The 18,904-nt window shown below is 45.5% G+C and overlaps 1 protein-coding gene across 1 annotated transcript in view; it reads left to right on the plus strand.

The window, feature by feature from the left end:
* The window catches only part of fbxl19 (F-box and leucine rich repeat protein 19), a gene marked incomplete at its 5' end in the record, with an annotated part of 24,396 nt that extends 8,517 nt beyond the window's left edge, over positions 1-15,879 (plus strand). Inside the window, 8 exons of the mRNA XM_084070766.1 lie at positions 1,971-2,060; positions 3,593-3,778; positions 4,170-4,202; positions 5,245-6,722; positions 8,360-8,523; positions 9,262-9,423; positions 11,929-12,150; positions 14,412-15,879. Of these exons, the coding sequence (XP_083926892.1) occupies positions 1,971-2,060; positions 3,593-3,778; positions 4,170-4,202; positions 5,245-6,722; positions 8,360-8,523; positions 9,262-9,423; positions 11,929-12,150; positions 14,412-14,719 (2,643 nt within the window). The 3' untranslated portion in view covers positions 14,720-15,879. The remainder of the gene's footprint in view (positions 1-1,970; positions 2,061-3,592; positions 3,779-4,169; positions 4,203-5,244; positions 6,723-8,359; positions 8,524-9,261; positions 9,424-11,928; positions 12,151-14,411) is intronic.
* Between the last annotated feature and the right edge of the window lie 3,025 nt (positions 15,880-18,904).

Here is an 18,904-nt window from a genome sequence, read left to right on the forward strand (position 1 = left end):
TTGAGAGTGTAGAAAATTGACCCAAATGCATCCTCACAGTTCTAGTTTTATTACACTCTTGAGTTAAATTAACACAGAGATTTTACTGTGTATGTGCATAACTGTGTGAGGATCTATTTGTGTGTGTGTGTTGTACACAAATGCATGTGTCTTCTCTCCGGAGGTGGGCGTGGCATACATTTGTTAGGGTGTGTGTATGTATGTGTCCGCTCTCGATTGGAAGTTTGTGCGTGTCTGTCTCTTATGTCACATACGCAGCAAGACTGTCCAGCCCAGCTGTCTCAAGGTGCAGCTGGGTGTATAGTATGTGGAGGCATGTGTCTTGTCTTGTGTGTGTGTGTGTGTGTGTGTGCGTGTGCGTGCGCGTGCATGTGTGTGAGTGTATCTCTGAGTGACTGCCCCGCCATGCTCCTGACATGTGCTTGTCATGTGTTAGGCAAGGGACTCACAAACTTGTCCATGCCAAGGGGCCCCCAAATAGCCATAGCCTCTGACTGTGGCCCCCCTATAGAGCGTCGCAGTTCCGCCACTTCCTGGTGCCGGAAGTAAATACTCGATGCATTTTTCCCATTGACTTTTCCAAAAATATTTATATCAATCAATTTAAGCCTAGAATCAAGCCATCCAGGATCCTGGTGAATCTTGACCATAAAACCTTTTTTTCTGTGATTTTATTTTATTTTATATTTAATGATATGATATACTATATTTAATAAATACCCTTTGTTTTGCCGTTTTCAAAAAAGTTTTTTCACAGAATCAAACGTTTTATGGTCATGATTCACCAGGATCCTGGATAGCTTGATTCTAGGCTTAAATTAATTTATATAAATATCTTTGTAAAAGTCAATGGGAAAAATGCATTGAGTATTTACTTCCGGCACCAGGAAGTGGGCGGGAACTGCGATGCTCTATTATGAATTGGCTGAAAAGAAAAACCAAAAAGACAAAATAGTAGATCTACAAGCTCGCAACGTTTTGTGAGCTTGTAGATCTGCTATGTTTGTTAATTTTGAAAGTTCTTACATTTGTTTTGACAATAATGATGACATGCACACATTTTATATGTATGTATATATACACACACACACACACACACACACACACACACACACACACACACACACACACACACACACACACACACACACACACACACACACACACACACACACACACACACACACACACTTACACTTTACACATTTATTTTTATTTATTAAAAAAGAATATTGTTTTACATATTATCATTATGTTACATCCCTGCACTGCATTGCTGTATTATCTGCCATTATGGCCCATTACCAATAGCACTGGGTGTTCGCAGAATTGTATTCTTCTATACTAGTTCCAGTCCTTCAATATTCAATTCAGAATCTGAAACATATACTGTAATGTGTATTTGTTTTTTGAATGGTCCACTCAATGAGTGTAAAGATACATAATGTAATTACAATGTATAATTACAATGACACTGATAAATTACACAAGCTTTTCTAGGTGTAATCATGTCCATGTGTGCTTGATGTGCATGTGTGAGTATAATGTGCAAGCAGGCCTGTACGTATGTATGCCTAGGGCTGTCACAAATCACCATTATGACATTTTACATGACGATTAATTGTCACAAAAATTATTGTGATTGGCAAAAAATTCTGTTTGGCTTTGAAGTTGCTTAGGGCAGATATGACAAATAACCTAAATATGCAAAGAAATGATTTACATATTTCCCGGTAATAATTTTATACTTAAAAAAAAACATGAATACTGGAACTAGCCGATCTACAAGCTCACAACGGGTCACGATGCGACGTGTTGTGAGTTTGTGTGCTGCTTTTGAAAATGTAATTTTTCAACATGGAAACGATTATGCAAAAGTAATTGCGATTATCTCAAATAATTGCGATTATGTAATAAGTGTGACAGGCCTACATGTGTGTTAACATGCTGCTGTGGTGTCCTCTCTGCAGATGGGTAAAGCGCCGGAAGGCATCATCAACGATGAGATCCCAAACTGCTGGGAATGCCCCAAGTGCCACAAGGAGGGCAAGACCAGTAAGGTGAGACGCTGGTGCACTGGGGCTGTTAGCTGTCGTAACAGCTGAAAAGCAAGACGAAGCATTTAGATCCACAAGTCAGTCTCTAAACCAGTGTTTCTCAAACCTTTTCATGTCAAGGACCCCCAAATTGATAGGCATTTGGCAACGGACCCCCATCTGTAAAGCGTTTGTGCTAGCCAGGGACCCCCAGAAGAGAAGATTTATGTTGGAATTCTTTTTTCTCTAAATTATTAAAAATGTTCCAAACATCTTGTGAGCTATTTTTAAATAGCCACGGCAACACAATCTGCTGGGGGACCCCCTGGAACCCCTCCAAGGACCCCTGGGGGCCCGCAGACCCAACTTTAAGAACCACGGAGCCAATCTCCCAGTTTTTGCTGCTAAGACTGCGTAGAAACAATTAGAGAGTTTAATGAAAAAAGAAAGGAAACCTGCATTGCAGAACCAATCCAATGTCTTTTGGGGCGTGACATAATTGGTTGGCAGCTGTCCTCACCGCCATTCTATCAACTACCTTGCATTTTAGTCCCCATCGGTAGGTGGAGATCTCCGAATGTCTGGCTTTTGCGAGACTACACAAAGTATAAATTACGCTTTAGGGTAGGAGAAGGTGAGTGGTGAGAGGAGGCAGATGCACATTGGGGGGGGGGGGGGGGGGGGGGCGGGGGTGTTTGAGGACCATTTGGTTGAGAGAGTACTGCACTTGTTTGGGAGCAGGTTGAGGAGTTACTGAGCGGGAGGGGATGCATGGGGAATCTTCAGGATGATAAAAGAGCTTCTGCTGTTAGGGCTGGAGGGGCAGAGAATGAGTATCAAAGACAAGAAAGGTTTGCACCAGTGGGTAGAGTAGTAGATTGCTTCTAGAAGAGACATAACTGGCCCTGAAGAGGAAAGCAGGCTTCGGTTATTTTAACGTTATCGTACTTACTGAATAACTGTAGATGAAAGCCACCCGCTCGGGTGCCCCATTAAGCTGACTGGACCGGTTTTATGGCGACCACAATTCTGCTTTATGCTAGTAGTTGTGTCTCACGAGCCTAGTTCCAATAGTCAGAGTCGGAGAGAACAAGGCTGGGAGCGAAGGAGGTGTAGTGGTAAAAGGAGAGAGGGATGTTGGGGCTGAGGGAAGGGAGAAGCGAGTTGGATCAAAGCAAAACTTTGCAGATTTTCAACCGAAATCCCATTGTTCTGATAAATAATAACAATAATACAGTACATTGAACTTATAGAGTGCTTTTCTAGGCCACCAAAGGCACTTTACAAAACAAATAGGGGCTACATAAAAAGACTAAAATCATTTAAAAAAGTAGATGAAAACACCAGAAACAAGGGAAGACATGTCTGAAGAGGTGGGTTTTGAGGGTGGTTTTAAAAGAAGAGTGGGTGGGGGGCTGCTTTTCTGTGATTTGGGTGTGAGTTCCATTGAGAGGAGGTGGCAACTGAGATTGTTCCATTCTTACACTTTCAGAGTTAGAGTAAGGAGTGTTTCTGTCTGTCTTTATGCATCTGTCTGTCTGTCTGTCTGTGGACAGGACCAAGGGGACGGTTCAGGGAAGCGGCGTTTGGACAACGGGGAAGTTGGTCGCTGGAAGCTAACAGATGACCCTCCTCCAAAGAAGAAAACCCCCACCTCTCTGGAGGACGGAGGCAGGACAGACGGAGGACACAAGAGGAAAAAGGACAAGGAACTGCCCCTGGACAGTGGACCCAAGAAGAAGGTAGAGATAAGAGACACAGAGATATCAGAACTTTCTTTTTGTGGATTGATTTTATGCACAAAAACACCTTCATCCAAGTGAAATTTGTAATCGAAATGTTCATCTCGGCATAAGGAGGTGTGCGCGTGTGTGAGAGTGTGTGTGTGTGTGTGCCAGCCACAGTGAAACAGTCATTGGAAGCCTGCAGTCCTAACTGCTTCTCTCTCTTCTCTCCTCCTTTCCCTCCCCTGCCATGTCCTAATCCGATCTTTTCTTCCCATCCCTAATTTCCTCTGTTCCTTCGTTCTGTCATTTCCTGCCTTGCTTCCTCCTTTCATCCCTCACTGTCTCCTTCCTCCTGTCCCCGCCTCCCTCCGTCCTCTCTGTTTTCCTCTCTCGCTCTCCTTCCTAGATGAAGGGTGCCCATGAAAAACGTCTCAAAAAGGTAGGTCCCCTGCAGCTGTGTTAGAGTTGATTTACTATTGTCTAGTCGTTCCTACTTTAAAAAAAAAAATCTTCTGTGCAGCATTGGTGCGTGATGGCAGTTGTAGTTTTTCACAGGTGGTTCTGTTTCATGATGTTATGCCTGTACCGGCATTGCCTGTGATTGGTCTATTTGGAGGAGACAGACATTGGAGTTGGGTGATGATGATGTCCATAGACAGATTGTCCTATTGTCTCCCTGTGAGATCGTTGTTGCCCGATGCTATCGGCCATGGGTGGTGGTGGGTAGCGTGGAGACCTGATGGCCAGTCCGAGAAGGTGTGGTGTGGATGTTGTATGTGGTCGAGAGAGTTGGAGTGAGAGAATATGTGACTGTTTGCGTTACGGTGAATGGGAGAGTATGAATTAGCAGTGTAGCTACAGTATGAAACAGATATACCAGTGGTTCTCAAAGTGGGGTCCAGGAACCCTCTGGGTCAGTGGTGTGTTCTAGGTTTTTTCGGAGGGTATACTATAATTCTTCCCTCCCACACGCACGGCGCGTAGATCGCTGAATGAAATAACCGCTCTTTTGTTAAGTAGTTGATGTGTGACTTCAAAACTCCAACGGCCAGCGGTCATTATCACCTCAAGACAATAGTCACACATAAGCCTTCACCTCAGACGCCACATTATCACATGAAAAAGACTATTTGAACTGAAGTTTATATTCTTGCTGCCCCCAGCCCCTCCTCCTACGTATCAGATACGCTTTTTGGATGGCTACGAAAATTTCTGCAGGTCACACTACGTATATAGCGTAACACGGTGGAACACACCACTGCTCTGGGTTCCTCGAGGGAGTTCCAAATGGACACTTACAGGTCTGTTAATGGGGGTTCTTGAAATTAAAAAGTTTGAGAACCACTGATATTTACAAAACCCGAGATTTGGTTATTTGATGCTGTAAGTGAACTAGCACTGCTGAATAAACACAGTCTGATTGCCTTGATCTCTCTCTCTCTCTCTCTCGCTCTCGCTCTCTCTCTCTCTGTGTCCACCAGAAGCCCAAGACAGAGCCATCAGAGTCCAACGGTCCCAGCAGCTCCTCGGGGGGTGGGGGAGGAGGAGTTGGAGCAGGTGGTGGAGGAATAGGAGGAGGAGGTGGGCAGGGCTCTTCCTCCTCATCCTCACAGGCGGCGGGGGGCGGAGCCGGGGGTGGGGCCAGTGCGGACCAGCGCTCCCACCACAGGGAGAAACTGGAGCGCTTCAAGAGGATGTGTCAGCTGCTGGAGCGACGGCCCTCCTCCTCGTCCTCCTCGTCCTCCAGCTCCGAGTCCGACTCGGAGTCCGACTCGGACGACTCGTCGCGGGAGCCGGGGGGAGGCGCCGGCGGGGGGGGAGGAGGAGGGTCCTCGCCCTCGTCCTCTCCCTCCCACCCGCCTCTCCCTCCCGCCCCTCAGGTTTACGGGAACAGCAGCAGAGGAGAGAGGGAGCGCCGGGAGAGGGAGCGAGAGAGGGAGCGCGAGAGGGACAGGGAGCGGAGGCTGGCCGAGCTGGGCTTCAGCGCCAGCGAGGAGTCGGAGGGAGAGACGGGCGGCGTGAAGCTGGAGGACGAGGAGGAGAGGGACGAGGAGCAGCAGGGTGGAGGAGGGGTGACGGGGGACAAAGGGTCCCGCAGGAGAGGAGGGGATGGGAGTCTGCAGCCCCAGAGAGGAGGAGGAGGAGGGGGGAGGAAAGGAGGGATTCCGGACGGAGGAGAGGAGGACGAAGAGACCGCGGTCACCGCAACCACCACGCCCACCACGAACAGAACCAGGAAGAACTCCTCCTGCCTGGCTCCGCCCTCCTCCCCTCTCTCCTCCAATCAGACACCTCCGCCCTCGGGCGGAGGAGGACACTCGGACGGCTTTGCGGGGAAACAGCAGCAGCAGCGCAACGGACAGGAGGCGCGCAACGGACGCACGCGGGGGGGAGGGGGGCGGGAGCGGGGAGGAGGGGTGGAGGGCGGCGGCGAGAAGGAGAACGCCAGCGGGCCGCTGTCCACCAATCACAGACACGGGGGCGGGGCGAAGGGCGGCGGGAGCCGCGGCAACAAGATCCGTAGCAACAACAACAACAACAACAACAGCAAAAGCCAGACGTCGGCGGGGTCTTCGTCACGGACCAACAACAACAGCCTCTCCTCCTCTTCCTCCATCCCCACGTCGAACGGGGGAGGAGGAGGAGCAGGCGGAGGTGCGGGCGGAGGGCTGCTGATGTCGGCCATGGCGGCCTCGCCCCGCTCGCAGCCGTCGCGCCTCGCCCCGCGCTCCCACATGATGAAGCGCAGCCCGCCCGCCGTGCCCTCGCCGCCCCGGCCCGTCCAGATGGAGAGGCACCTGGTGAGACCGCCGCCCGCCTGCCCCGAGCCCAGCTGCCTGCCCCTGGACTCGGGCTCGTCCCACATCATGACCCGCGACGTGTGGCTGAGGGCGTTCCAGCACCTCAGCCACAGGGAGCTGTGCGTCTGCATGAGGGTCTGTCGCACCTGGAGCCGCTGGTCAGTGTCATAGGGGTTAAAAGAGTTTATAGGTCAATTTTATGCTTTGAGCGAAAAGTGATGAACAATACGCTGCGTGCAGTAGTGGAAAAAGTACTCAGTTTTTTACTTGAGTAAAAGTATCAATAATGCTATATAGAAATACTCTGTTATAAGTAAAAGTCCGGAATTCAAAATGCACTTGAGTAAAAGTACAAAAGTATTGGCATCAAAATGTTCTTAAAGTACTAAAAGTACTCGTTATGCAGAATGTCCCCTTTCAAGTTTTGAAATGTATACAAATCTTTTGAAAATAGCAGATCTACAAGCTCACAATGCGTCGCATCGCAACGCATTGTGAGCTTGTAGATTGGCTATTTTCAAATGGCCGAAATGTATATATGGCTGAAGTGAGTAATGCATGTTTTGTAATAATAATCAAAATGTACAAAGTAACTAAAGGTTTCAAATAAATGTAGTGGAGTAAAAGTACAATATTCGGATCCGAGATGTAGTGGAGTAGAAGTAAAAGTATTGGAAGTACAGTACTTAGTTACTTTCGACCACTGCATGTCCCACATCATTCATAACATCATTCATGCATTTTACTGCCATAAAATGTAAACAAGGAAGTGAATATGGTCTCGTGCATCTCTGCGTTAGTGGAGCTTATTCCATCTTCCCAACCGCACACATTAACAACATTTTATGAAGCGTTTACGACCATTCATTTTCCCGGAGGTACGCGACACCATCTGCTGAGGTCCTCTGCCACACATCTTTGTTGTGTTAACGTCGCTTTCGTCGCGTCAGTCGGCACTTGTCACGCAAAGCAAAAATTGACCGTTGATCAAATCAATTTAAGCGATTATAAAAAAATGTTTGACTATAATAAAAGCATTGATTTAAAGGGGCTACACCATGAATTAAAAAATATATATATTATATATAAATATTGCCCCCTAATACGTTTTAAACAGGTTGTAAGCCTAAAAAACATCCAGATATTTTTTCTCACAATCTGACTGTCTGTCATTCCAAGCTTATTCAGCTGCAATACCAAAACGTCCTATTGGGCAGGGGGGAGCTACTGAGCAATTCTGTCTGGCCATCATCAATGCAAAATCAGGGCAAGTGACATCACTTGCCCTGCCATTCTGAAATGGCCTGTTCAGACACGCCCATTCAGGAAATCCATGAAATGAGCATGAATGACTGAATGTTAAAAAAACATATTTTTTTGGGTACAAGAGACACTGAGGAGCCCAAAAAATACTAAAAACCTAAAAAAAAATGAAATTCATGGTGTAGCCCCTTTAATCAAGTAGCATAAATGGACTCTGTGAAGTCCATTGGCTCCATCCCGGTATTGGGCATGCCATTCATTATGCTGTAGGTGAAAAGCTCACAACTCGTCGCATCACGAATGCGTTGTGAGCTTGTAGATCGACTATACACATGCCAAGACTATCTATGACAACATTGTACGACAAAGTATAAAACAGGGCTTACGTAAGTGGTTAATCAGACTAATTTAGTCTTTTATGAAACAAATTAATTGAATTATTTTGCAGCTTTCTTTCTGTTGAGGATCAGTTTAGTATGGAACCTCCCGCTGGTCATGTATCTGTGTTGATGTGTCCGTCTCTCTCCTCCAGGTGTTGTGATAAGAGGTTGTGGACGCAGATCGACCTGAGCAGGCAGCGCTCCATCACTCCCCCCATGCTCAGTGGTATAATCCGTCGCCAGCCGGTCTCATTAAACCTGGGATACACCAATATCTCTAAGAAACAACTTATGTGGCTCATCAACCGTCTGCAAGGTAACACAACCTCAATTACTGTCCATCGCTCACTCTGCTCGTCTGTCTCCTCCCCTCTATCACTGCCTCTGTCTGTCTCTTGCTCTTTCCATCTCTCGCTCTGTCTGCCTGTCTGTCTCTCGCTCTGTCCATCTCACTCTGCCTGACAGTGTGTCTTGGCATGTGTCTCTTACAAGCTCTCTCTCTTTCTCACACTTGTCCTCCTGATGTCAGTTCCTCTGCCTGTTGTGAGTTGTACAGTGTGGATTTTATGACGTCACAGAATGAAACGGGGTCTCTCTTTCACCCAGGAGACTTCAGTGTTACTATAGTCTCTTGACTTTGTGGGACCCCACAAACTTGGCCCTGCTTCTGAGTTTGATACATTATGACATCCAACTGTTTCTGTCACTCTTTCTTTTGTATGGGCACGGTCACTCGGGCACTTCATACCCGTATAATATGTGAGCAAAGGGGTGGAGCATCCCGCTGTGGCGCGTTGATCGGGCATCAACCAATAGGAAAGAAGCACCATTGCTTTTGCTTGTAGTTTTCAACAACGCACCAGAAAACTGGCACTGGCGATAACCCCACAAGTACAACATGGGAAAATGTACGCGTCTGAAGTCTCTGCTGGATTGCTTTGGCTACGACACGTATGAAGCGGGTGTGTGTGTGACGTGCCCTATATCTCTCTCCCCCCTATGTTGACCCCTCTCCCTCTCTCTCTCTCTCTCTCTCTCTCTCTCTCTCTCTCAGGTCTATTAGAGTTGAATGTGTCAGGGTGTCCGTGGTCGTCGGTGTCTGCTCTGTGTCAGGCTGTCTGTCCCTGTCTCAGACTGCTGGACCTCAGCAGGGTAGAGGAGCTCAAAGACTCACACCTCCGAGAGCTGCTCGCACCCCCGCCCGACACCAGGACAGGTACTACTGCACAAATACTAGTAACAGAAATATTACTAGAGATATTATGTAATATATCCAGCAGCAAAAGACTACATTTTTTATTCTCTATTCATATGGGATCAACTGAGAAATGACAGTCAAGCTATCAATGATAAGGACTGTTATCATACTCATACTGTATGGTTTACCACATTCTGGGGCAAACATTCAGCCAAAATTGCAGATCTACAAGCTCACAACATGTCACAAACTCGCAACGTGATGCGTTTTGAGCTTGTAGATCAGCTATTTTCGGCAAAGATATTTAATGAAGAGGGACAAAAAGGACATGGGACCTAGTGTGAAGCCCTGAGGTATATAGCAGTTAAGAAAGACATTTCATACTATAATCTATTATTGTACTATATATACTGCACTACACTAGTATTATGTAATAGTGCATGTAACAATGCACTGTTAGCAAGTCAATTATGAGAAAATAATCGCATGAGAGAAGGCTGCTATCCCTGAAGTGCCATTATCTTTTCATAACTGACTTGCGCTCAGTACATTATCATGCTTATACCACGGCTAATTTGCAATTAGCATACATCTCCATAATTGCCAAAAACATTAAACGTTACATTTGAAAAGTCTTCCATGGTTCTCAATCATTAATTCAATGTAGTTACAGTAGTATGTTATGTCACCAGGTGTCCCTAATTACGATCTGGTCTACTTCCATTAATTAACCCAGGCCTGAGGTACAAATGTCATCTAAATCCTAACAGTTTTTTATGTTGCTATGTCAGTGGTTCTCGTCTTTTTCATGTCAAGGACCGCAAAATGTATATGAAATTAGGCCGCGGACCCCCATCTCAAAATATTTAGTTCCAGGGACCCCCAGAAGCAAAGATTTGAGTTACAAATGTTCGCTTTAAAAATATATATATTCAAAGATGTGCACACATTTTCTAGATTTTTCAAAAATTGCAGATCTACAAGTTCATAGTGCGGCACTCGGTGCCGTGCTATGAGCTTGTATATCTGCTATTTATTAATAGCCAAAGTGTGTCGTGTAGTGTGTCACAGATGCGTTCCAGGTCTTAATGGGTTAAACAAATGCACCTGGGGTGCAAACCCTGCCCGGCCGCTCTTGCATTTCTTGTTCTCGATTGTGACCCTGATCTTTGCCTTTTTCGACACAAAATGTTATGAAATGAAACTCTGCCCATTCTTTCTCAAATGGTGACCATGACCTTGACCGCGACATTGGTCGTTGACCTTTTTATGAAGGCAAGTTTATACAAACCCGTTGTAACTTCAAACTCCATTTTAACCATGACAGATTCATCGTAGACACCCGTCCTTGGTTCTGGTGACTGATATTGTCCTTCTAATGCGAGAGGGGCCGTGTTTTTTCAATTACTTTATTTATTTTTCCAAAAATATTATAAAAACAGGACACTTGAACCCAAAAGTGACTTGTGGGCAGCCTACTGATTATTCCCTCCAGGTTTCCTGAAAATCTGGATGTCTGTTCTCAAGTTATCTTCCTAACTACTGTAACAAAAAACAGTTCTATATATACAATTCTATATATCTGTTCCGATGTTAAAGTGAATCCATATGTACCGACACGTAATGTACTGGTATTATTTTTACGTAATGAGTACTTTAATGCCGTTTCTCAAGCTGTGAGTTCACCGTGAACCTTCGATTCCAAGACGGCCGCTCTGAGCCACTGTCATTGCTTGTAACCAACTCGGTCAACATTCAAATATAGAACCGTGTCTAGGCTAAACCAGGCAATCCCTGAGCCCAGGTCAATTAGCTCTGTCACCCCACAATGACAAACTGGGCACCATTTTCCCTCTGCCCCCACAGGTCTTACAGGGCTTGTTCTGGGGCTGTGGGACATTTGCCTCACGCTCTTTTTTTATTTTTTTTTGGTGAAGAAGCTGTTCCTGTGACATCCGCCATAGACAAAAGCCTGGCTCTGTTTCTTGAGGCAGTTCCAGGCCCATTGGGCCTCCCCAAGCCTTGCAGAGTTCCCTGCACAGCATACATCCCCAGCCCCTCCTGTTGGCAGGATGACCAGCGCTCTTCTTAGGTCTCAAAGCGGTGCCTGTGACTTCTTGCATATTGCACAAATTAGATCTTGATCATCTAAGATGGTTGCGTTATTTCAAATATACAAATCACCAACGAGAAAAAAAGAAGTTCTGCTTAGCATACGTGTAAAAAGCTAAAGCTGTTATTTTGTTGGACTTGAAAACCTCCTTCTCAGAAAGCTACTAATCTCCATTTGACACAGGCACCAGTAAGAACATGATTGGCTCATTTAAATGCTACTACTACTGCTGCTGAGTCACTGAAAGAGCTTTCTAAACCCCAGAGAGAACAATACATAAGATGAACAACATCTGAAATAGTGACTGACCTTTTTCTGTTTTCTTTTCTCGTTTGACTCTTGACTCCAAAATGTATTGAACGCATCCCTGCTCCTCAAATTAATCTCTTCCCTCGTCACTGGCAATGCAGCACATGGAGAAACCAAGGGAGGGCGGTTCCAGAATGTGACGGAGCTGCGATTGGCCGGCCTGGATCTGACGGACGCGTCGTCGCGCCTGTTGGTGCGCTACGTTCCCCACCTGGCCAAGCTGGACCTGAGTCAGTGTGGCAGCATCACGGACCAGACGGTTCACACCCTGAGCTCCCCTATATCGCCTCTGAGAGAGAGCCTCACGCACATCAACCTAGCAGGTACGTACGCAGACCACCCAACATTAGGCTCGGGATCATCTGGAACCGAAGGAACCGGATTCCAAAATTGAGGAACCGGAATCGGCTCCCATCACATTTGGAACCGTTTCCGGAACTGTTTTTTTATCACACTGTCAGAGCTGGTTATGTGGACTTCATGTCTGCTATACAATTACAATACCGATGGTTCTCAAACTTTTTAATTTCAAGGACCACCATAACTCTCAGAGTTACAGACTTCTAAGGGTTCCATAAGGGTCCATTTGGTTCCATTTGTCCACTCTCAGAGTTACAGGTTCTCTTGGAACCCCCTATAGGAATCGTTAAAGGGAATCGTTAAGGAACCGGAATCGTTAACCCTACACAACATCCTAAGCACACACACACACACACACACACATACAAACACACTGACACACAATTGTTACTAGAGAGATAGAGACAGACTCCCACTCCCACAAAATAATAATCCTCCCATAATTCAGGTAACTATTAGTAACAGGTATGAACACACTTACTTTCTTGTGGCTGTATGTGAAGAGAGCCTAATGGTGTGTTCACACTAGCGGCTACAAAGCGACAGGCCGCTTTTCAATCGAAGCCAGCGACATGAAATCAAAACTGATCAGAACAACTTTTCTCCACATAATTCCTGCTTGTAATGGGGGGGGGGCTAAGCCAGTTCCGTTCTTTTTAACCCAATACTTTTTTCCCCCTTTATATTTCTCTCACTCGTCAGACGCACGCTTGACGATGGCACTGTGTAACCCAGCACTTCAAAGGTGACTCAGCAGCAGTGCAGCTGGCAACGCTTGGTCGTTTTGTAGCTTTTGTAGCTGCTAGTGTGAACGCAGCATAAGGCCTGGCTCATGTTTCCCAGCGCAGCTGTGTTTGTGTAGCCTGGAAACCAGACGAATCTTCCAGTGCAACAACAAAAAAAAAGCCCTCTGCAGATTAGTGCAGCTGGCCCCGCTCGGTTGTGATTGGATTTTGCTGCCCCCGAAGTTGAAGGGAACCAATCGGGGCCCAGTATGCAAATATAGGGTGGGTTTATCACCAGAGGCATTTTTTTTTAAATCCGCCCCTTGGTTCCACACAGAGATTCCAGACTAATATCTACGCAGTGATATTAGTCAGGCCATGCCAGGCTAATATCAGGTTTGTGGGCCCGTGACCTCATCCGTGCCCACCTTGACCGATCACGGAGGTCGTACGTAGATCATAAAAAGTAAACTAGGAAACCTGACGTGCGGTGATGTCAGCATGCTCCCATGGATGATTGGCTTGACAATAACCGTCGTGGTGACGATTGGCTGAAAAACTGACGAACATAACATAATTATTGTGCCCCATGGGTTTAGTTTGATATTATATGCAGAGAAATGTGATAAAATTCCTTGCCTGGTAACGTGTTGATTTAGTCTATTTTTCGGGCATCTGAAACCCATTTAAACAGAATTCACGGTCACTTTTGCATAGCAGTAATAGTTTGCTTTTCTTTGAAGGGGTGGTTTTTCATTTCCATCACCGCATCACGCCAGCATAATTATGCGAGATGGACATGTGGATGTAAGGCAGGCACAGGGTGTATGGAAATGTTTGCAACCATGCACTTCGACCATGAACCAGGCTTCACACGTTAACTAGGCACATGAGCATGAAGTGCATATTATACACACACACGTACAGTTATAGATGCTGTAGTATAACTACAGGGTCCCCACGGTCATGAAATTCCTGGAAATATTTTGAAATAAAATTTTAAAAAATCCAGTACTGGAAAAGGTTTGAAATTGATCAAACATCATCAAAGGTCCTGGAATTTATCAAGGGTCCTGGAAAAATATTTGGCTATGCATTGTTTTTGGCTATTGATTTTGTTAAAACAAAACATTTTCATAAACATGAATAATATTACACGAAATATGTAACATAAGTAGTTTTTCGCCGAACGGGCTGTGTGACGGCAGCCTAATGTATGTCTCAAACTTTATTTGCTACACTGCCTATCTTTGGGCATTCTACATAGGAGTAAGAGACACATTATTGCGCCGAATGATTGTTATATAGGCCTGGAAATTGGGCTAAATATTCTGGAAAAGTTTTGGAAAAGTTTTGGAAATTCATTGCTAAAAATGTGTGGGGACCCTGTAACTATGTAGTTATATTATTAATGTTACAAAAAACTGCGGGTGATGGAGCAGTCTGTATGGTTTTACCACTGAATCTGTGTGTGTGTGTGTGTGTGTTCGTGTCCCCAGGTTGTGTTAAAGTGACAGAGCAGTGTGTACCGTTGTTGCGTCGCTGCTCCTCTCTGCAGACGGTGGACCTCCGCTCCTGTTCCCTCCTCTCCTCCGAGAGTGGACAGCTCCTCTCGTTCCCCCCGAACCCTACCACCTCCTCCTCCTCCTCATCGTCGTCCTCCTACTGCTCCTCCGCCACGGCCTCCTCAGCCACGACCTCCTCCTCTTCGTCCACTACCACGACAGTCACCCCCTCTTCCTCTTCCTCCTCCTCCTCCTCGTCCTCCTGTCCCCCAGAAGACAGAACACTGCTGAAGAACAGCTAAGGCGCCCTTTTATGATGTCATCAGAACAACCGCTTCAACCCCTGCAACGGGCCCCTTCCGACCCCTGCCACACCCCCACCCCCCAACCCCCGCCCCCGCCCCACGTCCCTTCTGCCTCTCGTCCCAAGTTACACTACGACCAGGGAGGGGAGGTGCGATTTGGGAGGGGGCAGCAATAGGACAGTCTGGGGGTAGAGAGAAAGCGTGAGCCCAATACAGAACTTCGCAACTTTTACTTTTGGGAAGGGCTTTTTTTGTGTCGGACAGAGAGTAGGAGGACGCGCTGGAAGAGAGAAGTCTTGGAAAAAGTTTAAAAAATGAAAAAATGAAACCTGAGCATGTACATATTTGTTCTCTGTACAATTTGGGTGTGTGTATATATCTGTAGTTTACTGTAAATTACCTTAACCTTTGAACCCTCCCTTCCACCCAACCAATCACCACTTAAGGCCATCCATCTGCTAGCCAATAGCTGCAGTCCCGGGAAAGGGTAAACGCAGTATTTCATTTATTTTCTATTCTTTTTCCAAAACATTTTTGCTTGGTACCAGTTGTATTATCTAGGGAAAGTGTTTTATGTTCTTGCAAATATTTTGCTGGGAACCAGCTGTACTGTCCAAGCAGTCCCGATTACTTCACACTCCTCCAATTTGGCACTCTTGTTGGTTGGAACGGTGACTCCCCCCCTTCCCCCTTCTTTAGACACTCATGGTTGAAGATTTTTAACCGAACCGTTTATGCTTAAGAGTGTTGTTTTTACTTATGGCCCAGACTTATTTGTGTTCAAACTCTTAGTTTGGTATCAGCTAATATTGGATCAGTATACACGGCAAGGTTAAAGTATTTAGTGAAAACTTTGAAATTGTATTCCAGAGTGAGGTATGTCTTTAAAATGAAACCAACTTCTGCCTGGAGGTCTTGCAGGGAAGGCTTAATCATATGCCTCTGAGCTGAAGTGATTTCCCCAGGTCTTAGCTATGGTTGTGAACAATGCACTGTAAAATCCTGATTGTTTAATTTAACAAATGTAACCAGAGTCAGAGTTACAAATGGATAAATTAACATTGAAGATTTTATTGTGTACTTTGAATACTGTCATGCTGTCACGATACAGGACAAAACATCCAAATTAATGTCCCAAGTAAGACAACTCTTCACAGTGAGGGTGTTAATATAGTATGTATGTGTGTGTATGGGTGGGTAGGTGGGTGGGTGGTCCGTTGTCCAGATTTAAACTAAGGCAACAAAGAATAAGTCTATAAACACTTACAGAATCCTGCTTGTTGCTTCATACAAAAGCCAAAGAAATTGAGAAGAAATATGAATGCTAGTTTGTGCTGTTAACCTGCCTCTGTCACTGAGACTGATCTAGCCATCAAGTTACAACCGGCTCATATCTGTATCGCAGCTTTTGGTATTGTGACAGCCCTATCTTTGACACACAAATGTCAGAAAAGTGGGAGATGGGCAGTATTTCTAGGAGCAAGTTGGGTTAAATTAGTGGGTAATGTGACAGGATTCATGATGCAAAATTGTTGCATAAAAGGTTGGGCATAGTTTTCATCCATGAGTCATGGTCTCCACCATTGTAGACACAGAACTAGCTGTGCTCACACACTGCGCAAAATCTATGTTCCCAGAACTCATCCATCCATTTTCTTCAACCATCTTGGGCTCGTGTTGACCAGCATCTTGACGTTTCCTCCTTTTGTCAGTGTACAAGTCATCTGAAGCTGACATTGTGGCGTGATATTGCTAGCCAGTGACCTATCAAGCGGTAGCTTTAATGTCTCACCTGGCAGTCACCTAGCTAAAAACATCTGTTTGTATGCAGAGTCAAAGGTTTAGCTCTTCAGTGGCTTGCAACACTCCCCCTGATTTAGCTAGCTAGTTGCCCCAATGAGTAGCACACCCAGTGGAACTGCCCCTGTTCTGACCTTCTCACCAATGGTCTGAGTCAGGGAGCTGGGAAGTGTGTGGGCTTTGTTGAGGTGCGTCACAGTGTTAAAAGTTAGTGACGTTGAAAAGAAAATGGAGAGAAGCTAAGACTGTGCACAGGACTGCCAAAGCCTAACTCATGCTTCATCGCAATGCCATTACGCTTTTGCCAAGAAATAACTTATTTTCAACTGAACAGGTGAAGTGATTATTTTCACCGACAGTCTTGCGACAAATTATAAATTAGGTTTAAGCTTCTAGTCTGCAATACAATACGGTACAGATGGTACAGCCTGCAGGACGCACAGTATCCGCTTACATACAAACTGACAATTAATATGAAAGACAAGACGCAAGGAAGCGTTCAGACTAAAAGCGAAAGATTACAGCCCCACCCAGGCTCCGTGTAAACACCTTACCCCCCCCCCCAACACCAAACAAACTCCAGGAGAACCAGCACTCCTCACATATGCCTCCTTCAACTGTCCTCTTTTTAGCCTTTATTATTTGCCGTCACTCCTCTATTTCCTTTGTTCCAATGTGCCATCGTTATCGCTTCATCGACTTCTATGTGCTGCAGCCTGAAAGTGGGTTGTCATCATCTCGGTAACAATCGAGGTTCATGTAAGGGGCAGGCTGCAAAATGATGGGTGTCTGATGAGTTTGGATGAGTGGATAGATATAGGGAGGGCTGGAGATGAAATGGCTGACCTATGCCGGATTTGTTATCTGCCTCAGATGTGGCAGGCTTTCACCCTGAAGAACCAGAACCAGAACCGTACGACGCTGCAGGTTTGAATCCCTCCACGTCTGGACATGCTGCTTACTCTGTAAATACACAAGGGGATCCAGTGGTTTCTCATCTTCTGTCTTCCTCCGTCTCTGTGTTCTTCGTAGTGAGGCTGCAACACTGGCACAGAACTAGACGTGGACTTTAGGAATGTATAAACTGTTTAGTAAAGTCTGAGGGATACATTGAGTTGCATATACAATGCAGCTTGATTCCCATAATGGGACTAGGACCATCTTGGTACTGAGATGATTTGAGCAAGCCCAGGCAGCCCCAAAATGGTAGGGTTCAGATTTACTGCTCGATATTCTCAGCCGGGTTATATGAAGAGTTCTATTCCAAAATGCTTTGTTGATGGGAGGGGGAGAATATTACCTCATCCAGTCTGTTAAGGTGTAATGTACACATTTTGCCAATCAAGGGCTTTTCCAAACTTCATCAATCATTGATTGTGAATTTGACATTCTTTCTCACAGTCCATCTCATTTTGGAACAAAACGTTTCATATAGCCTCTGTTGGTCCAGCACAGTGTTGTTTTATAAAAATATAACGATCTCTACATAGGTATTACCGCCTCGCACTATTAACCTGTAAAGCTCCAGTGGGCACATAGCTACCCGGCTCCATCTGACTAAATAACTCAGAGCTGCTATTGGGGGTTGTACACGTTAGCGCTGACAGTATTGGTGTAGACAGCACTTTTCTCTATAGCATTAGGAGTGAATATTACTTCTGGTTGGTTTTTGGCCACGGCATTCCCCTTTGTGTCTGTTCCTGGTACACCTGTCTGTGTGTGAGTGTGACTGGGTGTGTGTGTGTGTGTGTGCGCACGCGTGTACGCAAGTGTTAGAAATCATACCGACAGCTCTGGGTGTTAGAAACTGAGCCTCAATGTCTTCAACGTTCGCCTCAATCATGGATTCCTGCCTCCTTTCGCTCTTATTTTCTTTTATTTGAAATGTCCCCAGTCCCCACATGCACCATAAAAGCCCTCATCGCATCATCTTCTGTGGCCTCTGAAGCCTAATTTATGCACCATGCATATGTCGTGCAATGGCATATAAATTAAGCTTTACACATCATTGTCCATTCATCATTGTCTTTGCCCCCTCTGCACAGCCAACCCACATTGGCTCTGAAAGCAGCCATTACAATGTTTCATTTTCCATCCATGTGTAGGGATGTGATTTGTCATGTTTTCTCAGGTGTATAATTTTTTTTTCTTACCACAGCACTCTTGATTAATGTTCTTGTTTTTGTAATCATAATTGTAAGTTGTGCCATTTATTATGGCAATGACCTTAATTTCTGATGGAAACATTCCTGTCTTTACTGTTTTCCACACTGCCTCCATTAATGGTTTATTTTCCTTTGTGTGTGTGTGGTGGGGATGCAACAACTCCCATCCATTTATTGTTGATTCTGTATTCTCTCATTACCTCCTGTGTCTTTTTTG

Source organism: Gymnoscopelus microlampas (assembly GCF_963454915.1).
Source record: "Gymnoscopelus microlampas genome assembly, chromosome: 11".
Taxonomy (NCBI): domain Eukaryota; kingdom Metazoa; phylum Chordata; class Actinopteri; order Myctophiformes; family Myctophidae; genus Gymnoscopelus; species Gymnoscopelus microlampas.